This window comes from Aquarana catesbeiana, linkage group LG02 (assembly GCF_042186555.1).
Source record: "Aquarana catesbeiana isolate 2022-GZ linkage group LG02, ASM4218655v1, whole genome shotgun sequence".
Taxonomy (NCBI): domain Eukaryota; kingdom Metazoa; phylum Chordata; class Amphibia; order Anura; family Ranidae; genus Aquarana; species Aquarana catesbeiana.
In genome coordinates this window covers 524,277,730-524,294,384 of record NC_133325.1, presented here as the reverse complement: position 1 = coordinate 524,294,384, position 16,655 = coordinate 524,277,730, and the positions used below count along the sequence as shown (strand labels likewise).

The 16,655-nt window shown below is 43.4% G+C and overlaps 1 protein-coding gene across 4 annotated transcripts in view; it reads right to left on the bottom strand.

Moving 5' to 3' along the window:
• PIK3C2B (phosphatidylinositol-4-phosphate 3-kinase catalytic subunit type 2 beta) overlaps positions 1-16,655 on the bottom strand; it is a 1,217,858-nt gene that overhangs the window by 903,116 nt on the left and 298,087 nt on the right. For all 4 annotated transcript variants that reach the window (XM_073615832.1, XM_073615830.1, XM_073615833.1 and 1 more), the window contains exon 8: positions 12,498-12,561. In XM_073615832.1, coding sequence (XP_073471933.1) covers positions 12,498-12,561 — 64 coding nt within the window. The remainder of the gene's footprint in view (positions 1-12,497; positions 12,562-16,655) is intronic.

Genomic DNA, 16,655 nt, shown 5'->3' with positions numbered 1-16,655 from the left:
GCCATCCTTCAGTGGAATGGTGTTAGCCATCTCCAGCTGGCTCCCCTCCTCTTCACTGAGGTCAGATGTAGGAGATGTTAGATCTTTAGACGTTTTGCTGCCAAATAAGAGTCTCTCGGCAGCCTCCTTGTATTTTTCTTTCTGTGATCTTTGTGGCAAAGCGCCATCTTGGGCCTAAGCCGGGGGCGGGCCTCCGGTATCCTTACCCCGTTTTGGCATGGTATTTGGCCGCAGATTTGTCGGTAGAGTGGAGCGGCAGGGGCTCGGGTAGTGTGCGGTTCTGTTCGGTTCGTCTCTTGGCTGGATGGACGATCCACAGGATTAAAGAGCAGGATTCTCAGCAGAGCAGAGGAGAAGTGCGTCCTACTACATGCGCTGCTTGGCCACGCCCCCCCGGCCATCTTCCATGGTTTTCTAGGGCTCTCCTGTCCCACCGGGGACCCAAGAATGCAGCCGGTGGTTCTGTCAGCTGACCATAGAGGTGATCGAAGACCAGAAGGGCTTCGATCACCTCTATGGTTTAAGAAACCGGAAGCCACAAGCATTTCATGACTTCGGTTTTTGCCGGATATAAACAGCGCCATTGGGAAATTGGTGATCTTGGTGTGGTCAGATGCTTTGAGTGCAGAGGAGAGATTTGGAGTCTAATAGACGGCAATTTTTTTTTTTTTTAAAAAGAGTACCTGTCACTACCTATCGCTATCATAGGGGACATTTACATTCCCTGTGATAACAAAAATGATAAAAAAAAATAAAAAAATGAAAGGAACAGTTCAAAAATGAAATAAAAAGCAAAAAAATAAATTTTTTTAAAAAAGCAACCCTGCCCCCCGTGCTTGCACGCAATGGCGAATGCAAGCATCGGTCTCGTGTCGTTACATACAAATTGTATTTACAGCAATTACACCATGCATGTGAGGTATCACTGCGAACGTCAGATCGAGGGCAGTAATTTTAGCAGTAGACCTCCTGTAAAGGCTTTTAAAAATGTATGTAGTTTGACATCGCTGCACGGTTGTGCGCAATTTTAACCACTTCAGCCCCGGAAGGATTTACCCCCTTCCTGACCAGAGCACTTTTTACAATTTGGCACTGCGTCGCTTTAACTGCTAATTGCGCGGTCATGCAATGCTGTACCCAAACGAAATTTGCGTCCTTTTCTTCCCACAAATAGAGCTTTCTTTTGATGGTATTTGATCACCTCTGCCATTTTTATTTTTTGCGATATCAACGGAAACAGACCGAAAATTTTGAAAAAAAATGATATTTTCTACTTTTTGTTATAAAAAAATCCAATAAACTCAATTTTAGTCATACATTTAGGCCAAAATGTATTCGGCCACATGTCTTTGGTAAAAAAAATGTCATTAAGCGTATATTTATTGGTTTGCGCTAAAGTTATAGCTTCTAAAAACTAGGGTACATTTTCTGGAATTTACACAGCTTTTAGTTTATGACTGTCTATCTCATTTCTTGAGGTGCTAAAATGGCAGGGCAGTACAACCCCCCCCAAATGACCCCATTTTGGAAAGTAGACACCCCAAGGAAATGGCTGAGATGCATGTTGAGCCCATCGAATATTAATTTTTTTTTGTCCCAAGTGATTGAATAATGACAAAAAAAAAAAAAAATTACAAAAAAAGTTGTCACTAAATGATATATTGCTCACACAGGCCATGGGCATATATGGAATTGTACCCCAAAATACATTTAGCTGCTTCTCCTGAGTATGGGAATACCACATGTGTGGGACTTTTTGGGAGCCTAGCCGCATACGGAGCCTCGAAAACCAAGCACCGCCTTCAGGATTCCTAAGGGCGTACATTTTTTATTTCACTCCTCCACTCCTTCACTACCTATCACAGTTTTGAAGGCCATAAAATGCCTAGATGGCACAACCCCCCCCCCCCCCCCCCCCCAAATGAACCCATTTTGGAAAGTAGACACCCCAAGCTATTTGCTGAGAGGCATGTTGAGTCCATGGAATATTTTATATTTTGACACAAGTTGCGGGAAAGTGACCAATTTTTTTTTTTTTTGCACAAAGTTCTCACTAAGTGATATATTGCTCAAACATGCCATGGGCATATGTGGGATTACACCCCAAAATACATTCTACTGCTTCTCCTGAGTATGGGGATACCACATGTGTGGGACTTTTTGGGAGCCTAGCTTCATACGGGGGCCCGAAAACCAATCACCGCCTTCAGGATTTCTAAAGGAGTACATTTTTGATTCACTCCTCACTATCTATCACAGTTTCGAAGGCCATAAAATGCCAAGATAGCACAAACCCCCCCCCAAATGACCCCATTTTGGAAAGTGGACACCCCAAGCTATTTGCTGAGAGGCATGGTGAGGAGTATTATGCAGCTCTCATTTGTTTTTGAAAATGAAGACAGACAAGAAAATTTTTTTTTTTTCTTTTTTCAAAAAAGCGAGGTCGGCAAAATACTCACTAGGAGTGTCTACTTTCGAAAATAGGGTCATTTGGGGGGGGGTTTGCCACCTGGGCATTCCATGGCCTCCGAAACTGTGATAGGCAGTGAAGAGTGAAATCAAAAATTTACGCCCTTAGAAAGCCTGAAGGCGGTGCTTGGTTTTCGGGTTCCCGTACGCGGCTGGGCTCCCAAAAAGTCTCACACATGTGGTATCCCTGTACTCAGGAGAAGCAACAGAATGTATTTTGGGGTGTAATTTCACATATTCCCATGGCATGTTTGAGCAATATATCATTTAGTGACAAATTGTCTTTTTCTCGCAACTTGTGTCACAATATAAAATATACCATGGACTCGACATGCCTCTCAGCAAATAGCTTGGGGTGTCTACTTTCCAAAATGGGGTCATTTGGGGGGGGGGGGGGGGGTTTGAACTGTCCTGGCATTTTATGCACAACATTTAGAAGCTTATGTCACACATCACCCACTCTTCTAACCACTTGAAGACAAAGCCCTTTCTGACACTTTTTGCTTACATGAAAAAAAAAAAATTTATTTTGCAAGAAAATTACTTTAAACCCCCAAACATTATATATTTTTTTTAAAGCAAATGCCCTACAGATTAAAATGGTGGGTGTTTCATTTTTTTTTTCACACAGTAATTGCGCAGCGATTTTTCAAACGCATTTTTTGGGGAAAAAACACACTTTTTTAAATTTTAATGCACTAAAACACACTATATTGCCCAAATGTTTGATGAAATAAAGATGATCTTAGGCCGAGTACATGGATACCAAACATGACATGCTTTAAAATTGCGCACAAACGTGCAGTGGCGACAAACTAAATACATTTTTAAAAGCCTTTACAGGTTACCACTTTAGATTTACAGAGGAGGTCTATTGCTAAAATTACTGTCCTCGATCTGACCTTCGCGGTGATACCTCACATGCATGGTGCAATTGCTGTTTACATTTGACGCCAGACCGACGCTTGCGTTCGCCTTTGCGTGAGAGTAGGGGGGGACAGGGGTGCTTTTTTTTTTTTTCTTTATTATTTTTTTGCTTTATCTTATTTTTAAACTGTTCCGTTCATTTTTTAATTTTTTTAATCATTTTTATTGTTATCTCAGGGAATGTAAATATCCCCTATGATAGCAATAGGTAGTGACAGGTACTCTTTTTTGAAAAAATTGGGGTCTATTAGAACCTAGGTCTCTCCTCTGCCCTCAAAGCATCTGACCACACCAAGATCGGTGTGATAAAATGCTTTCCCAACTTCCCAATGGCGCTGTTTACATCCGGCGAAATCTAAGTCATGAAATGCTCGTAGCTTCCGGTTTCTTAGGCCATAGAGATGATTGGAGCCATTCTGGTCTCTGATCAGCTCTATGGTCAGCTGGCCGAATCACCGGGTGTATTCTCGGGTTCCCTGTTGGGACAGGAGAGCCAGAGAAAAACATGGAAGATGTGGGGGGGGGGGCATTCCCTCCCACTGCTTGTAAAAGCAGTCTAGAGGCTAATTAGCTGCTAGGATTGCCTTTACATGAAAGCTGACCGCTGGCTGAAAAGAATGATACCAAAACCTGCAGGCATCATTCTGGTATAACCAAAGTCCAGCAACATACCAGTACATTGCTGGTCCTCTTGTTGGGCATATATTGTAAACTTTTTTTTTCATGCAGCCTGTGGGCTGCATGAAAAAAACATATTGATCGGTGGGTATGCCCACCATTAGAATACCTCCCTTCATCCACCCACTTCTAATGATGGGCATACATGCACCGTTTATATATGCTGAAGCATGGAGGCATCCTCCCGCAAAAGGCAGGAGCAAATCGCTCCTCCACCCACTGCTGCCCCCACGCTTCTGCATATATGCTGAAGTATGCAACTGTGGTGGTAAAATCACCTCCGACGGCGCTGGAGTCACGGCTTTATGTATCGTGGGAGCAAACGCTGTTGCTGTCAAGATAAATAAATCCGCTCTGCAGCTGAATGGCGTACCTGCTAAGCAAATTATGGTTAACAATAAAACAAAGTAACATTACAGTATAACAGTAAGACTTACCATACCTGCAAAGCAAATACAAAAAAAAATAGTAAAAAATAAAACATTTAAATGCAACCTGTGCCAAAAATATATATATGCCGAAGCATGGGGGCATCCTCCTGCAAAAGGCAGGAGCAAATCGCTCCTCCACCCACTGCTGCCCCCACGCTTCGGCATATATGCTGAAGTATGTAACTGTGGTGGTAAAATCACCTCCAACAGCGCTGGAGTCACGGCTTTATGTATCGTGGGAGCAATCGCTGTTGCTGTCAAGATAAATAAATCCGCTCTGCAGCAGAATGGCGTACCTGAAAACAAAAAAATGGTTACCAAACATGATAAAAACATAACAATAAAACATTGCAGAATAGAATACAGTAAAAAAGAGCAGAACAATAGAGAGAGAATAGAGAGAAAGAACAATAAAACGACAACTATTTTTGGTTTTTATTATTTTATATTTTTTTTTTTTTACACTTTTTTTGTAACTAACTTTTGTAACTGGTACCAGGTTTGGGTCTCTCAAAATGCGATGGCATCTTGGGAGACCCTGTGAAAGTGTGTTCTAGTCTGTGCAGTGCTGTACCCTACGCTAATACTCAACTAGTGTATGGTAGCGTTCAAAAGATTCACCAATGCAAAGACCATTTTTGTCAGGACAGAAGGGACAATAATACCGGGTGTCACACCTAAATCCGCGCTTGCTGCAGACACGACATCTTTTTTGGGGGGCTCGATGGGTAGGGGTACTCGGGAGGACAAAGAAAATGCCTTTCGTGCAGCTGGCTTACTGCATTTGGTTGGGAAAGGTGAGGTGGAGCACCGTCTGGAAACAGAAGGGCTCTGATAATCTCTTCCTGGAATTTAGGGAAGGATCCAGTCCTTCCTGAAGCTCTGTATAGCACATAAGCGTTCAGCAAAGCCAATTGAAATAAATAGACAGACACTTTTTTGTACCAGCGTCTGGCCTTACGGGCAACTAGGTACGGCGCCAACAACTGGTCGTTGAGGTCCATCCCTCCCATATTTTGGTTATATTCGTGGACACAGAGGGGTTTCTCCACAACACCAGTCGCCGTAGTAATTTGGACCGTCGTGTCTGCATGAAGGGAGGTAAGAACGAAAACATTCTTATTATCCCTCCACTTCATAGCGAGCAAATTATTACACTGCAAGCAAGCTCTCTCCCCCAGCCTAAGACGGGAATCTACAAGCCGCTGGGGAAAGCCCCGGCGATTAGGTCGCACGGTGCCGCATGCTCCAATCTGATGATCAAAAAGGTGACTAAAAAGTGGCACGCTCATGTAATAATTGTCCACGTACAAGTGGTACCCCTTTCTGAATAAGAGTGACACCAAGTCTCACACAATCTTGCCAGAACTTCCTATGTAGTCAGGGCAGTTTGTCGGCTCTACGTGACTATCTTTGCCCTCGTAAACCATAAAACTACATGTATAGCATGTGGTCCTGTCACAGAGCTTATACATCTTGAGCCCGTATCTGGCACGCTTGCTGGGAAGGTACTGTTTGAATGACAAGCGGCCAGAAAATTTAATCAGGGACTCATCAACGCAGACAACTTGATGGGGAGTAAACAAGTCTGCAAAACGTTGGTTGAAGTGGTTTACGAAGGGGCCGAATTTTGTAGAGCCGATCGTATTCAGGGTCTCCACGAGGAGTTCATTGTTGTTTAAGTGCATGAACCGCAAAATCTGCTCGTATCGTGCCCTGGTCATGGAGGCAGAGAACAAGGGCATATGGTGAATTGGGTCAGTGGACCAATATGACCGCAACTCACTCTTTCTAGTTATGCCCATGTTGAGGGAAAGGCCCAGAAAGAGCTTAAATTCGGAGAATGAAGTGAATGGGGGAAGTACGGGTGCTGCAGAAGTGGTGGATTCCCAATTCGGATTGGCGAATGCAGCAGGAAGGGCACTATGGGCACGACGCGCCTGTGTTCGTCTTCTTGGTGGCAGCGGGACACTACTTGTGCTTGCCACCTCGCCAGCTTGAACTGCACTTATGGGAATCGCCACATCACCACGTGATACTGCAGTGCTGGATGTACGACCAGGGTGGACTAGGCCGCTGGTGCTTGCCAGTTCACCAGAAGGAATAGCGGCGCTAGTACTTCTCTGCTCCATACGAGGGACCTGCGGTTCTTGCACTTCAACACCTCATTATTGTACACAAAGCACCCCATATTGACAGAAAAACACAGAATTGTTGACATTTTTGCAGATTTATTAAAAAATAAAAACTGAAATATCACATGGTCCTAAGTATTCAGATCCTTTGCTCAGTATTTAGTAGAAGCACCCTTTTGATCTAATACAGCCATGAGTCTTTTTGGGAAAGATGCAACAAGTTTTTCACACCTGGATTTGGGGATCCTCTGCCATTCCTCCTTGCAGATCCTCTCCAGTTCTGTCAGGTTGGATGGTAAACGTTGGTGGACAGCCATTTTTAGGTCTCTCCAGAGATGCTCAATTGGGTTTAAGTCAGGGCTCTGGCTGGGCCATTCAAAAACAGTCACGGAGTTGTTGTGAAGCCACTCCTTCATTATTTTAGCTGTGTGCTTAGGGTCATTGTCTTGTTGGAAGGTAAACCTTTGGCCCAGTCTGAGGTCCTGAGCACTCTGGAGAAGGTTTTCGTCCAGGATATCCCTGTACTTGGCTGCATTCATCTTTCCCTCGATTGCAACCAGTCATCCTGTCCCTGCAGCTGATAAAACACCCCCACAGCATGATGCTGCCACCACCATGCTTCACTGTTGGGACTGTATTGGACAGGTGATAAGCAGTGCCTGGTTTTCTCCACACATACCGCTTAGAATTAAGGCCAAAAAGTTCTATCTTGGTCTCAGACCAGAGAATCTTATTTCTCACCATCTTGGAGTCCTTCAGGTGTTTTTTTTAGCAAACTCCATGCGGGCTTTCCTGCGCCTTGCATTGAGGAGAGGCTTCTGTCGGGCCACTCTGCCAAAAAGCCCTGACTGGTGGAGGACTGCAGTGATGGTTGACTTTCTACAACTTTCTCCCACTTCCCGACTGCATCTCTGGAGCTCAGCCGCATTGATCTTTGGGTTCTTCTTTACCTCTCTCACCAAGGCTCTTCTCCCCCGATAGCTCAGTTTGGCCGGACAGCCAGCTCTAGGAAGGGTTCTGGTCGTCCCAAACGTCTTTCATTTAAGGATTATGGAGGCCACTGTGCTCTTAGGAACCTTAAGTGCAGCAGAAATTTTTTTGTAACCTTGGGCAGATCTGTGCCTTGCACAATTGTCTCTTCGAGTAGTTCCTTTGACCTCATGATTCTCATTTGCTCTGACATGCACTGTGAGCTAAATATTAAATCCAAAATGCCAGTATCTCCCACGAACCTCCTACAGGCACCTAGGATAAAATAAGAGGCGCTCTAAACTTATAAAGTGCCCAGATGTCTCTAGCACAATAGTGGTGTGAACCTCTTTCTGTACACTCACACAAAACCTAATATTACCACAAATCACTACCTAAACAGATGTAGTAATTATAAGTACAGTGAAATATTATGTGCAATCACTTCACTCCATGCTGTACATAAACATTTCCATAGTGCACAACATAAATTCATGAAAAAAATCAGTCCAAAAAAAATTTTTTTGTAAAAACGTCACCAAATATGAGTAAAGTGTCCAAGAAAAAAGGAAGTTGTTAAATCTTGATGAACAAACAAAGGTGATTCCGTGTGTCTTCCACCTCACCCCTCGTGATCAGTGCATTCACTCCCTCAAGAAATACACTCACCGATTTGAATTGCCAGCACTTTCACGCAAGGCAGTAATCACTTGTTTACCACACACAAGGGTAACTGGATCAATCGATGTCCCACAGTGAATGTTATCAATAAGGTCCACATGAAAAAAATATAAAGTGCTCCAATAGTGTAAACCAGTAAAACATATTTATTTAAAACCACTGCAATCTAATATCAGTGCACTCACATTTTAAACAATAAAAACCAGCCAAAGTAAAGTGCGGTTCACATCAACTTCAATTCAGTGAAAACCAAAATGTAACTAGCGGTCACGGCGGACCCGAGGTGTGCTGGTGCCGAGCTCTCAATCTCACCCCACCCTTGACAGTCCTCCGTTCCACCGTGTAATCAATACTCCTCTCTTTCAATGTGGTTTACAGCGCTATGCGTCACGTCTCACAGCCACGCCCCCGACATGTTTCGTCATGAGTTGACTTAATCATGGGATCACAAATTGCCTTGGTTCAGCAGCAGTATATATGATAGGTCGTCTCGCCATAAAGCCACGCCCCCAGATAATGATGTTGATGATGAAACGCTTCAGAGTGGGGCTTTACGACGACCATCATTGACCTCAGCATGCCACTCGGAGACACAGCGCTGACTACCGCCGGAAAGGCAGCTTACTGTGACAGGAGACACCGCGCTATCCTCGCTCTGGCTTGCTGATATAATCTTACTCAGAATGCTAATTTGTAGTCCTGTGAGCCTCCAAGTAAATGACCAAATCTGGTCTCCAAAATAGTATATCTTTGCAAATGATCAGCTGCTAACGTTACGCATGTCTCATAACCATGCAAAATAGTTAAACCAAATTGTACACACGCTGCGCTTATCAAAATAAAAATAAGAAATTTCCACTAAAATATTAATAAAGTGATATTGTGCTTAACATATACAACAGCTATTAATACTATACTATACGTTAACGTGCTATAAATTTCAACGAATGAATAAATAGGTAAAAGTGCTCCAATAAGCCTGTGTATAGCAAATATTTCACAAAGCTTGTGCAATTTTCAAACATTAATAGATTATTCAACACAAACTTCCATGCGATTTAGTGTTGCATCCAAGCATAACAGTACTGCATCTATGCAATATGGTGTTAGTGCAATGTTCGCACAAAAAAAAGTTAAAAAATACAAAAAAGCATCCATGCGATTTGGTGCTACATCCATGTGATTCTATGCAATTCAGTGCTGTGTTGCTGTGCAATGATCAAATTAACAGTCCGATTTAGTGTTGTATCCATGCATTTCAGTGCTGCATCTATGCAATAGATGCTGATATAACCTTGTTTGATGCTATGCTTTTTTTATGTTATTGATGTAAGTGCAAGTCCTTAAAAGGGGGTGATGTTGTGTATAAACATTAAATTGTTTTAATAGGATTACATATGGAGTTTGTTTTCCTTTTTCTATGATCTGAAACGAGCTCATCACTGTGTGACCCAACCCTCTGATGCATTTTGACCTGGGAGATTGGATATAAGGATATTAAAACAGTGTGTTTTTCTGCCTATAACCCTGTCAGATCTGGTAAGAGTTTAAATTTAAAGGGGGATGTGAGTACCCCCCTGCTTCTTCACGTGTGGTGGTGTTGGTGACAGTCTAGCATCTCGTAAGCAGGAATTTATTTATTTATTTCAGGTACTTATATAGCGCCGTCAATTTACGCAGCGCTTTACATATACATTGTACATTCACATCAGTCCCTACCCTCAAGGAACTTACAATCTAAGGTCCCTAACTCACATTCATACATACTAGGGACAATTTAGACAGGATCCAATTAACCTACCAACATGTCTTTGGAGTGTAGGAGGAAACCGGAGTACCCGGAGGAAACCCACGCAGGCACAGGGAGAACATGCAAACTCCAGGCAGGTAGTGTCGTGGTTGGGATTCGAACCAGCGACCCTTCTTACTGCTAGGCGAAAGTGCTACCCACTACACCACTGTGCTGACCACTACACCACTGTGCTGCCCCCTACACTGGACAATGTCATGGACTTTTAGCTGCAAAATATTATGGACTATTTTATATTAATTTGATTGCACTGCATGGATTATTTCTTTGGTATTTTATTATCAGAGTTTATAGCGCTGCCAATATCTGTATGTGTAACAAGCGAGATCTGCAAAATACTCAACATGCCTCTCAGCAAATAGCTTGAGGTGTCTACTTTACAAAATAGGGTCATTTGGGGAGGTGGGGGGGGGTTGTGCTATCTGGGCATTTCATAGCCTCCGAAACTGTGATAGGTAGTCAGGAGTGAAATCAAAAATTTACACCCTTAGAAAGCCTTACGGCATGCTTGGTTTTGGGGTCCTGTACGCGGCTAGACTGCCAAAAAGTCCCACACATGTAGTATCCCCATACTCAGGAGAAGCAGCAGAATGTATTTTGGGGGAAATTTCACATATGCCCATGGCATGTTTGAGCAATATATAATTTAGTGACAACTTTGCAAAAAAAAAATAAAACAAAATTGTCATTTTCTCGAAACTTGTGGCAAAATATAAAATATTCCATGGACTCAACATGCCTCTCAGCAAATAGCTTGGGGTGTCTACTTTCCAAAATGGGGTCATTTGGGGGGGTTTATGCGATCTGAGCATTTCATGGCCTCCAAAACTGTGATAAGTAGTGAGGAGCGAAACCAAAAATGTACGCCCTTAGAAAGCCTGAAGGCGTTGATTGGTTTTCGAGGTCCTGTATGCAGCTAGCCTGCCAAAAAGCCTCACACATGTGGTATCCCTGTACTCAGGAGAGGCATCAGAATGTATTTTGGGGTGTCATTTCACATATGCCCATGGCATGTTTGAGCAATATATCATTACAGTGACAACTTTGTGTAAAATTTTTTTTGTCATTTTTCAATCACTTAAAGCGGGGGTCCACCTATCTATCGTTTTTTTTTTTTTTTTGAGTTCATTCACAAACTTTTCTTCTCAGCATTACATACTCACATATTGTGTATAATATGTCCGCCTGTGTCAGATTTCGTCGGAAAGAATAACTGATATTATTCACTGCAGGCAGTTTCCATCTTCATTGTGGGCATTTGAAGCCCACAAGCATTTATTTCCTGGATGTGGTGAATGCTGTGCTCCCAGCATTCACCGCTCGTTCCCGCACATGCTCAGTGGCATCCTGGGAAGCCTGAGACTAGCTCCCAGGAGTCTGGGAGAGGCTAGAAACACGCCTACTCCCACGGGAGGAGAACCAGGAAGTGCAAAGAAGAATAGAAAAATAAAAGGTAATTACGGCGATTTAAATTTTTTTAAACGGCATGTCAGCATCTAGGCAAGGAAGAGAATACATACAGATATTGTTCAAAATTTGGGTGGAACCCCGCTTTAAGACAAAAAAATAAAATATTTAATGTGCTCAACAAGCCTCTCAGCAAATTCCTTGGGGTGTCTAATTTCCAAAATGGGGTCATTTGGGGGGGGGAGTTTGTACTGCCCTGCCGTTTTAAGCACCTCAAGAAATGAGATAGGCAGTTATGAAGACGCTATAACTTTTGCGAAAACCAACAAAAAATATACGCTTATTGAACTTTTTTTCCCCGAGACATGTGGCTGAATGCTTTTTGGCCTAAATGTATGACTAAAATTGAGTTTATTGTATTTTTTTGTAACAAAAAGTAGAAAATATCTGTTTTTTTCAAAATTTTCGGTCTTTTTTCGCTTATATCACAAAAAATAAAAAACGCGGAGGTGATCAAATACCGCCAAAAGAAAGCTCTATTTGTGGGAAAAAAGGACACACATTTTGTTTGCTTACAGCATTGCAGTGCCACATTGTAAAAAGCCAAACTGCTCTGGTCAAGAAGGGGGTAAAACCTTCCGGGGCTTAAGTGGTTAAGATGGCCACAGCCAGAAATGCTAGTGGGTGTTTTTCAAAGTGATTTCTCAGCAAAATAAATCACGGAGACATGGATCAGTGGGTGTGTTCGCTTTGAATTTTAAAAATGAATCAAATAGTGTTTTTGGTTTGTGATGCATAGATGTAGTGTAGTTCCACTTTAATATCGCTTCATAAATTGGTAGAAGCACATACTGTATTCGGTAGATCAAATCTCTGATTTACAATTGCTTTGTGGCACTCTTGATTTGTGTTCTGCATTGCATACAATTAACTGCCAAAATGTGCTCATGAACATGAATAAACAGGCATTTTAGAGAAAAATTTACTTACATTAGATGCAACAAATTGTTCCACTTCATTGTGATACGTGTCAAAAAGTAGGGACAGAGCCTGTCTAGGAAAAAAAGATAAGCACTGATCAACTACTTGTTGGTTGAAATATTCATAAACTATAGTCTGTTACTAGAACACCCTAGTATAAAATTTAGCTGCAAACACATTAAAGTGGAGGTCCACCCTGCAAAAAAAAAAAAAATTGCACAAAAAAATACCTAAAAAAAAAAAAAAAAAAGAGGAAAAAAAAATGTTTTTACTTACGTGAAATGGCTGTTGCTAGGCAGTCTTCCTAATCTGCCTATTCCTACGCTGCGGTGATGTTGTCTCTTCTCCTCCCCGTGTTGTCTTCTGGGGAATGGGGCGCGGTGTGTTATGGGAACTGTGTGTGTCCCACAACACATCGCGTCCCATTCATAAAGCGCTGCGCGACTCGCGCATGCGCAGTAGGAAATGGGCAGTGAAGCCGTAAGGCTCCACTGCCTGTTTCCCTTAGTTAGGATGGCGGTGCCGGGACCCGAGGGACAGGTCGGCCTCGGGTGGCCGACATCGCGGGCACCCAAGACAGGTAAGTACTTATTTAAAGTCAGCAGTTACAGTGTTTGTAGCTGCTGACTTTAAATTTTTTTTTTTTCCCAGCCGCAATCCCGCTTTAACCACTTGAAGACCGCCATGATCAACCTACTTCCTTTCCAAATGATTTTTCAGCTTTCAGCACTGTGATACTTTGACTAATGCCGCGTACACATGACTGGACTTTACGGCATACTTGGCCCGGCGGACCGGAGTCCGGTGGACAATTCGATCGTGTGTTGAAACATGGTTCAAATCTTTCTGACGGACTCGAGTCCGGTTGAAAAGTCCGCTCGTCTGTATGCTAGTCCAACGGACATAAATCGACACTAGGGCAGCTACTGGCTATGAACTTCCTTGTTTTAGTCCGGTCGTACGTCATCACGTACGAATCCGTCGGACTTTGGTTGATCGTGTGTAGACAAGTCTGTTCATTCGGAAAGTCCGTCGTAAAGTCTGTCGAAAAGTCTGTCGAAAAGTCCGCTGGACAAAGTCTGCCGTAAAGTCCGATCGTGTGTACGCGCCATAACAGTTACTCATTCATGCAATGATGTACACAAATTAATTTTAAATAATTTTTTTAGACAGAGCTTTTATTTAGCTGTATTTAAAGCCTAAGTTCACCTTTTGGAGCATGCAACAGGTTACACCCGGATTTAGGGTGTAATGTATAACATACTTGAGCACCTCCAGCCACAGTTCCTGATACTTCCCGTCACAGAGGGCAGGGGGGTTCCTCTCCCTGCACCCTCTATCACATTTTAAAAACCGCACGGCTCTGCCTACACAGCTCCATCATTCAGTCAGAGGAATCTGTGAATGAATAAACTACAAGTCCTGTCTGCCACTACAGCAGATGGCATGTAGCTTCCAATGAACTGAGAGATCGCTAGTAAGCACTTTGGATTTTGGAGATTAAACACCCCAAGGTATTTTTTATGAGGCAAGTTGAGTCTTTTGAAGATTCCTTTTTTGCCACAAGTTTTTGGAAAATTTGGAAATAAAATTCAACAGGATACCACCTGTGTGGGACTTTTTCAATGCTTGAACTGATTATGTATCGGACATTGTATCTTGTGCATCACAAAAATCAACCAACGTTCCCTCAAAAACACTGTACTGTAATGCTCACCTCTGCACAAGTGGCCAGGGAATTCAGCTTAGTGTAGCATCACCTATAGCAGTCCCAGTTCCTATAAACTAAGCAAGCCTAGCCTACTGGTACATGCCTGCCCCCAGAAATGCCATGTTCACTGGCCAGGAGGTACAGGAGGCTTAACAAAAATTGTTTTTTTCAGGAGTGCAGTTGTCAACAGGGAATGGTCTATCACAAGAATGTAGTTAGTGGGTCAGTTCAGGTGGCAGGCAGAAATGTAAAAACACACAGGCAGGGCTCAGTACAGGAAGCAGGCAGAGCCAACACTGTGCTGGTGTGTAAGTAATCAGGAAAACTGTTGCTGTCTTACCCTGCTGTGGTGCAACTAGGGACTAGTGTGGTGGTGATCAGGGAAACTGCTGCAGGCTTACAATGGTCTGGCAGAAAATTAGGGACATTTGCTGGCTTAAATTGGTTTGGTGACACTCGGACTACTGTGGTGGAGATTAGGGACACTATTCCTGGCTGGCTGCACTGGCTGTGGTGACACTGGCTCTGGTTAATCAGCAATCAGGAACACTCTTCCTGACTTACACTGGTCTGGTGCCACTGGGGCTGGTATGGTTGCAGTCAGGAGCATTGTTGCTGGCTACACTAGTCTGGTGGTAAAAAGGGACATGGTGACTGACTGCAGTGGTATGATGTACGTGTGATGAGGGACACTGACTGGTTGTACTGGTTGGCGACACTGTACTGCTGTTGCTAAAGATCATGGACAATAGCTGGCTGCACTGGCATACAGTGTCCCCCAGTGTCCATAATCAATAGACACAATACGTCACCATAGTGATACTGCACTGCTCTAGTTAGTGTAATTTTTTTTTTCTTTTAAAGTGCCATAGACGCATCTAATGAATTCCCCTACAGATCTAAAATGAATATAACATGATCAAATGTCACCATCAATAATATAAATTACCGCATTTATTGGCGTATAACACATACTTTTTTCCCCTTAAAATCAGGGAAAATCGCAGGTGCGTGTTATACGCCGATCCCTGACTGTGAGCGGAGGAACGAGCGCCACCGACATTCATACATAGCCGAGTGTACTCACCTAGGTTCGGCTAGCTCCGCTCACAGTCACGCCCAGCCCCGCCCTAAGATGGACATAACACAGGGACTGGGCGTGACTGAGCGGAGCTAACCGAACCTAGCCGAGTACACTCGGCTATGTATGAATGTTGGCGGCGCTCGGCTCCGCCCACAGGACTATGAGAGGAGCCGAAAGCAGCCGAGAGACACAGGACTGGTTCTGTGTCTCTCGGCGGCGCCATATTTAAAAACTGCAGTGACACTACAAGGCTGCAGATGACACAAGGCTGCAGATGACACTGAAAGGCTGCAAATGACACTGAAAGGCTGCAGATGGACAATGATAAGGCTCCATTGAAGGGCATTTAAATGTAAGTTTTTTTCCTTAAAATTCAGTCCTAAACTTGGGGTGCGTGTTATACGCCGATAAATACGGTAATATATATATATATATATATATATATATATATATACACACACATACACACACACACACACACACATATAAATAAAATACATATTGTACAGGACACCGGGAATGTGTCCTGGATTGCAGGCACATTCCCCCAATATTTGAGTCGTAGTCCCTTTAGGGGGAAAGTTGCAGAGACTTCAAACCCTGATCACTAGGACGTTGGTACTGAAGGGGTTAAGTCTCAGGGGAGGGAGGCTTGAAAGGCAGCAGGGGGAAATATGCACCTGTGTCAAGGAAGTGAGAGAGAGAGAGTCTCACAAGATGTGCAGCCAGTGTGAGCTCTTTGACCTACGGAGACACAGGCTGCTGACCCCCTTTGGCTGACCTGCCTGGCACTCTTGCTCTGGAGAAGCCTGACCCCTGTATGGGACAAAAAAAAAAAAAACTAGTGGTGAGCCTGCTTAAATTACCAATACCAGGATTTGGGACTGTTATTTACTATGGCTGAAGTAAGCTTTTAGTTGTACAACTTTTGTTTAGTTGTAATTGAAACAATGAATTGTTTGCTTTCAATAAACTGGCTGGCTGTTATTACAGAGCTAACCCAGGTTACAATATTTTATATTTTTTATATATTTATACATGCTTTGATCAGATTTTTTATTTAACCACTTCAAACCCGGCCTATAGCAAAATGACGGTCAGGCGGTGGTTCAGTTATCCTGACTGGGCGTCATATGACGTCCTTTAGGATAACAGCCGCCGCGCGCCCATGGGGGCGCCCATCGCGGCGATCGGTGGTGCGGTGTGTCAGTCTGACACACCCTGCTCCACCGATCTCGGTAAAGAGCCTCCAACGGACGCTCTTTACCACGTGATCAGCCGTGTCCTATCACGGCTTTTCACGATGTAAACAGGAAGAGACGGTGATTGGCTTTTCCTCACTCGCGTCTGAGAGACACGAGTAGAGGAGAGC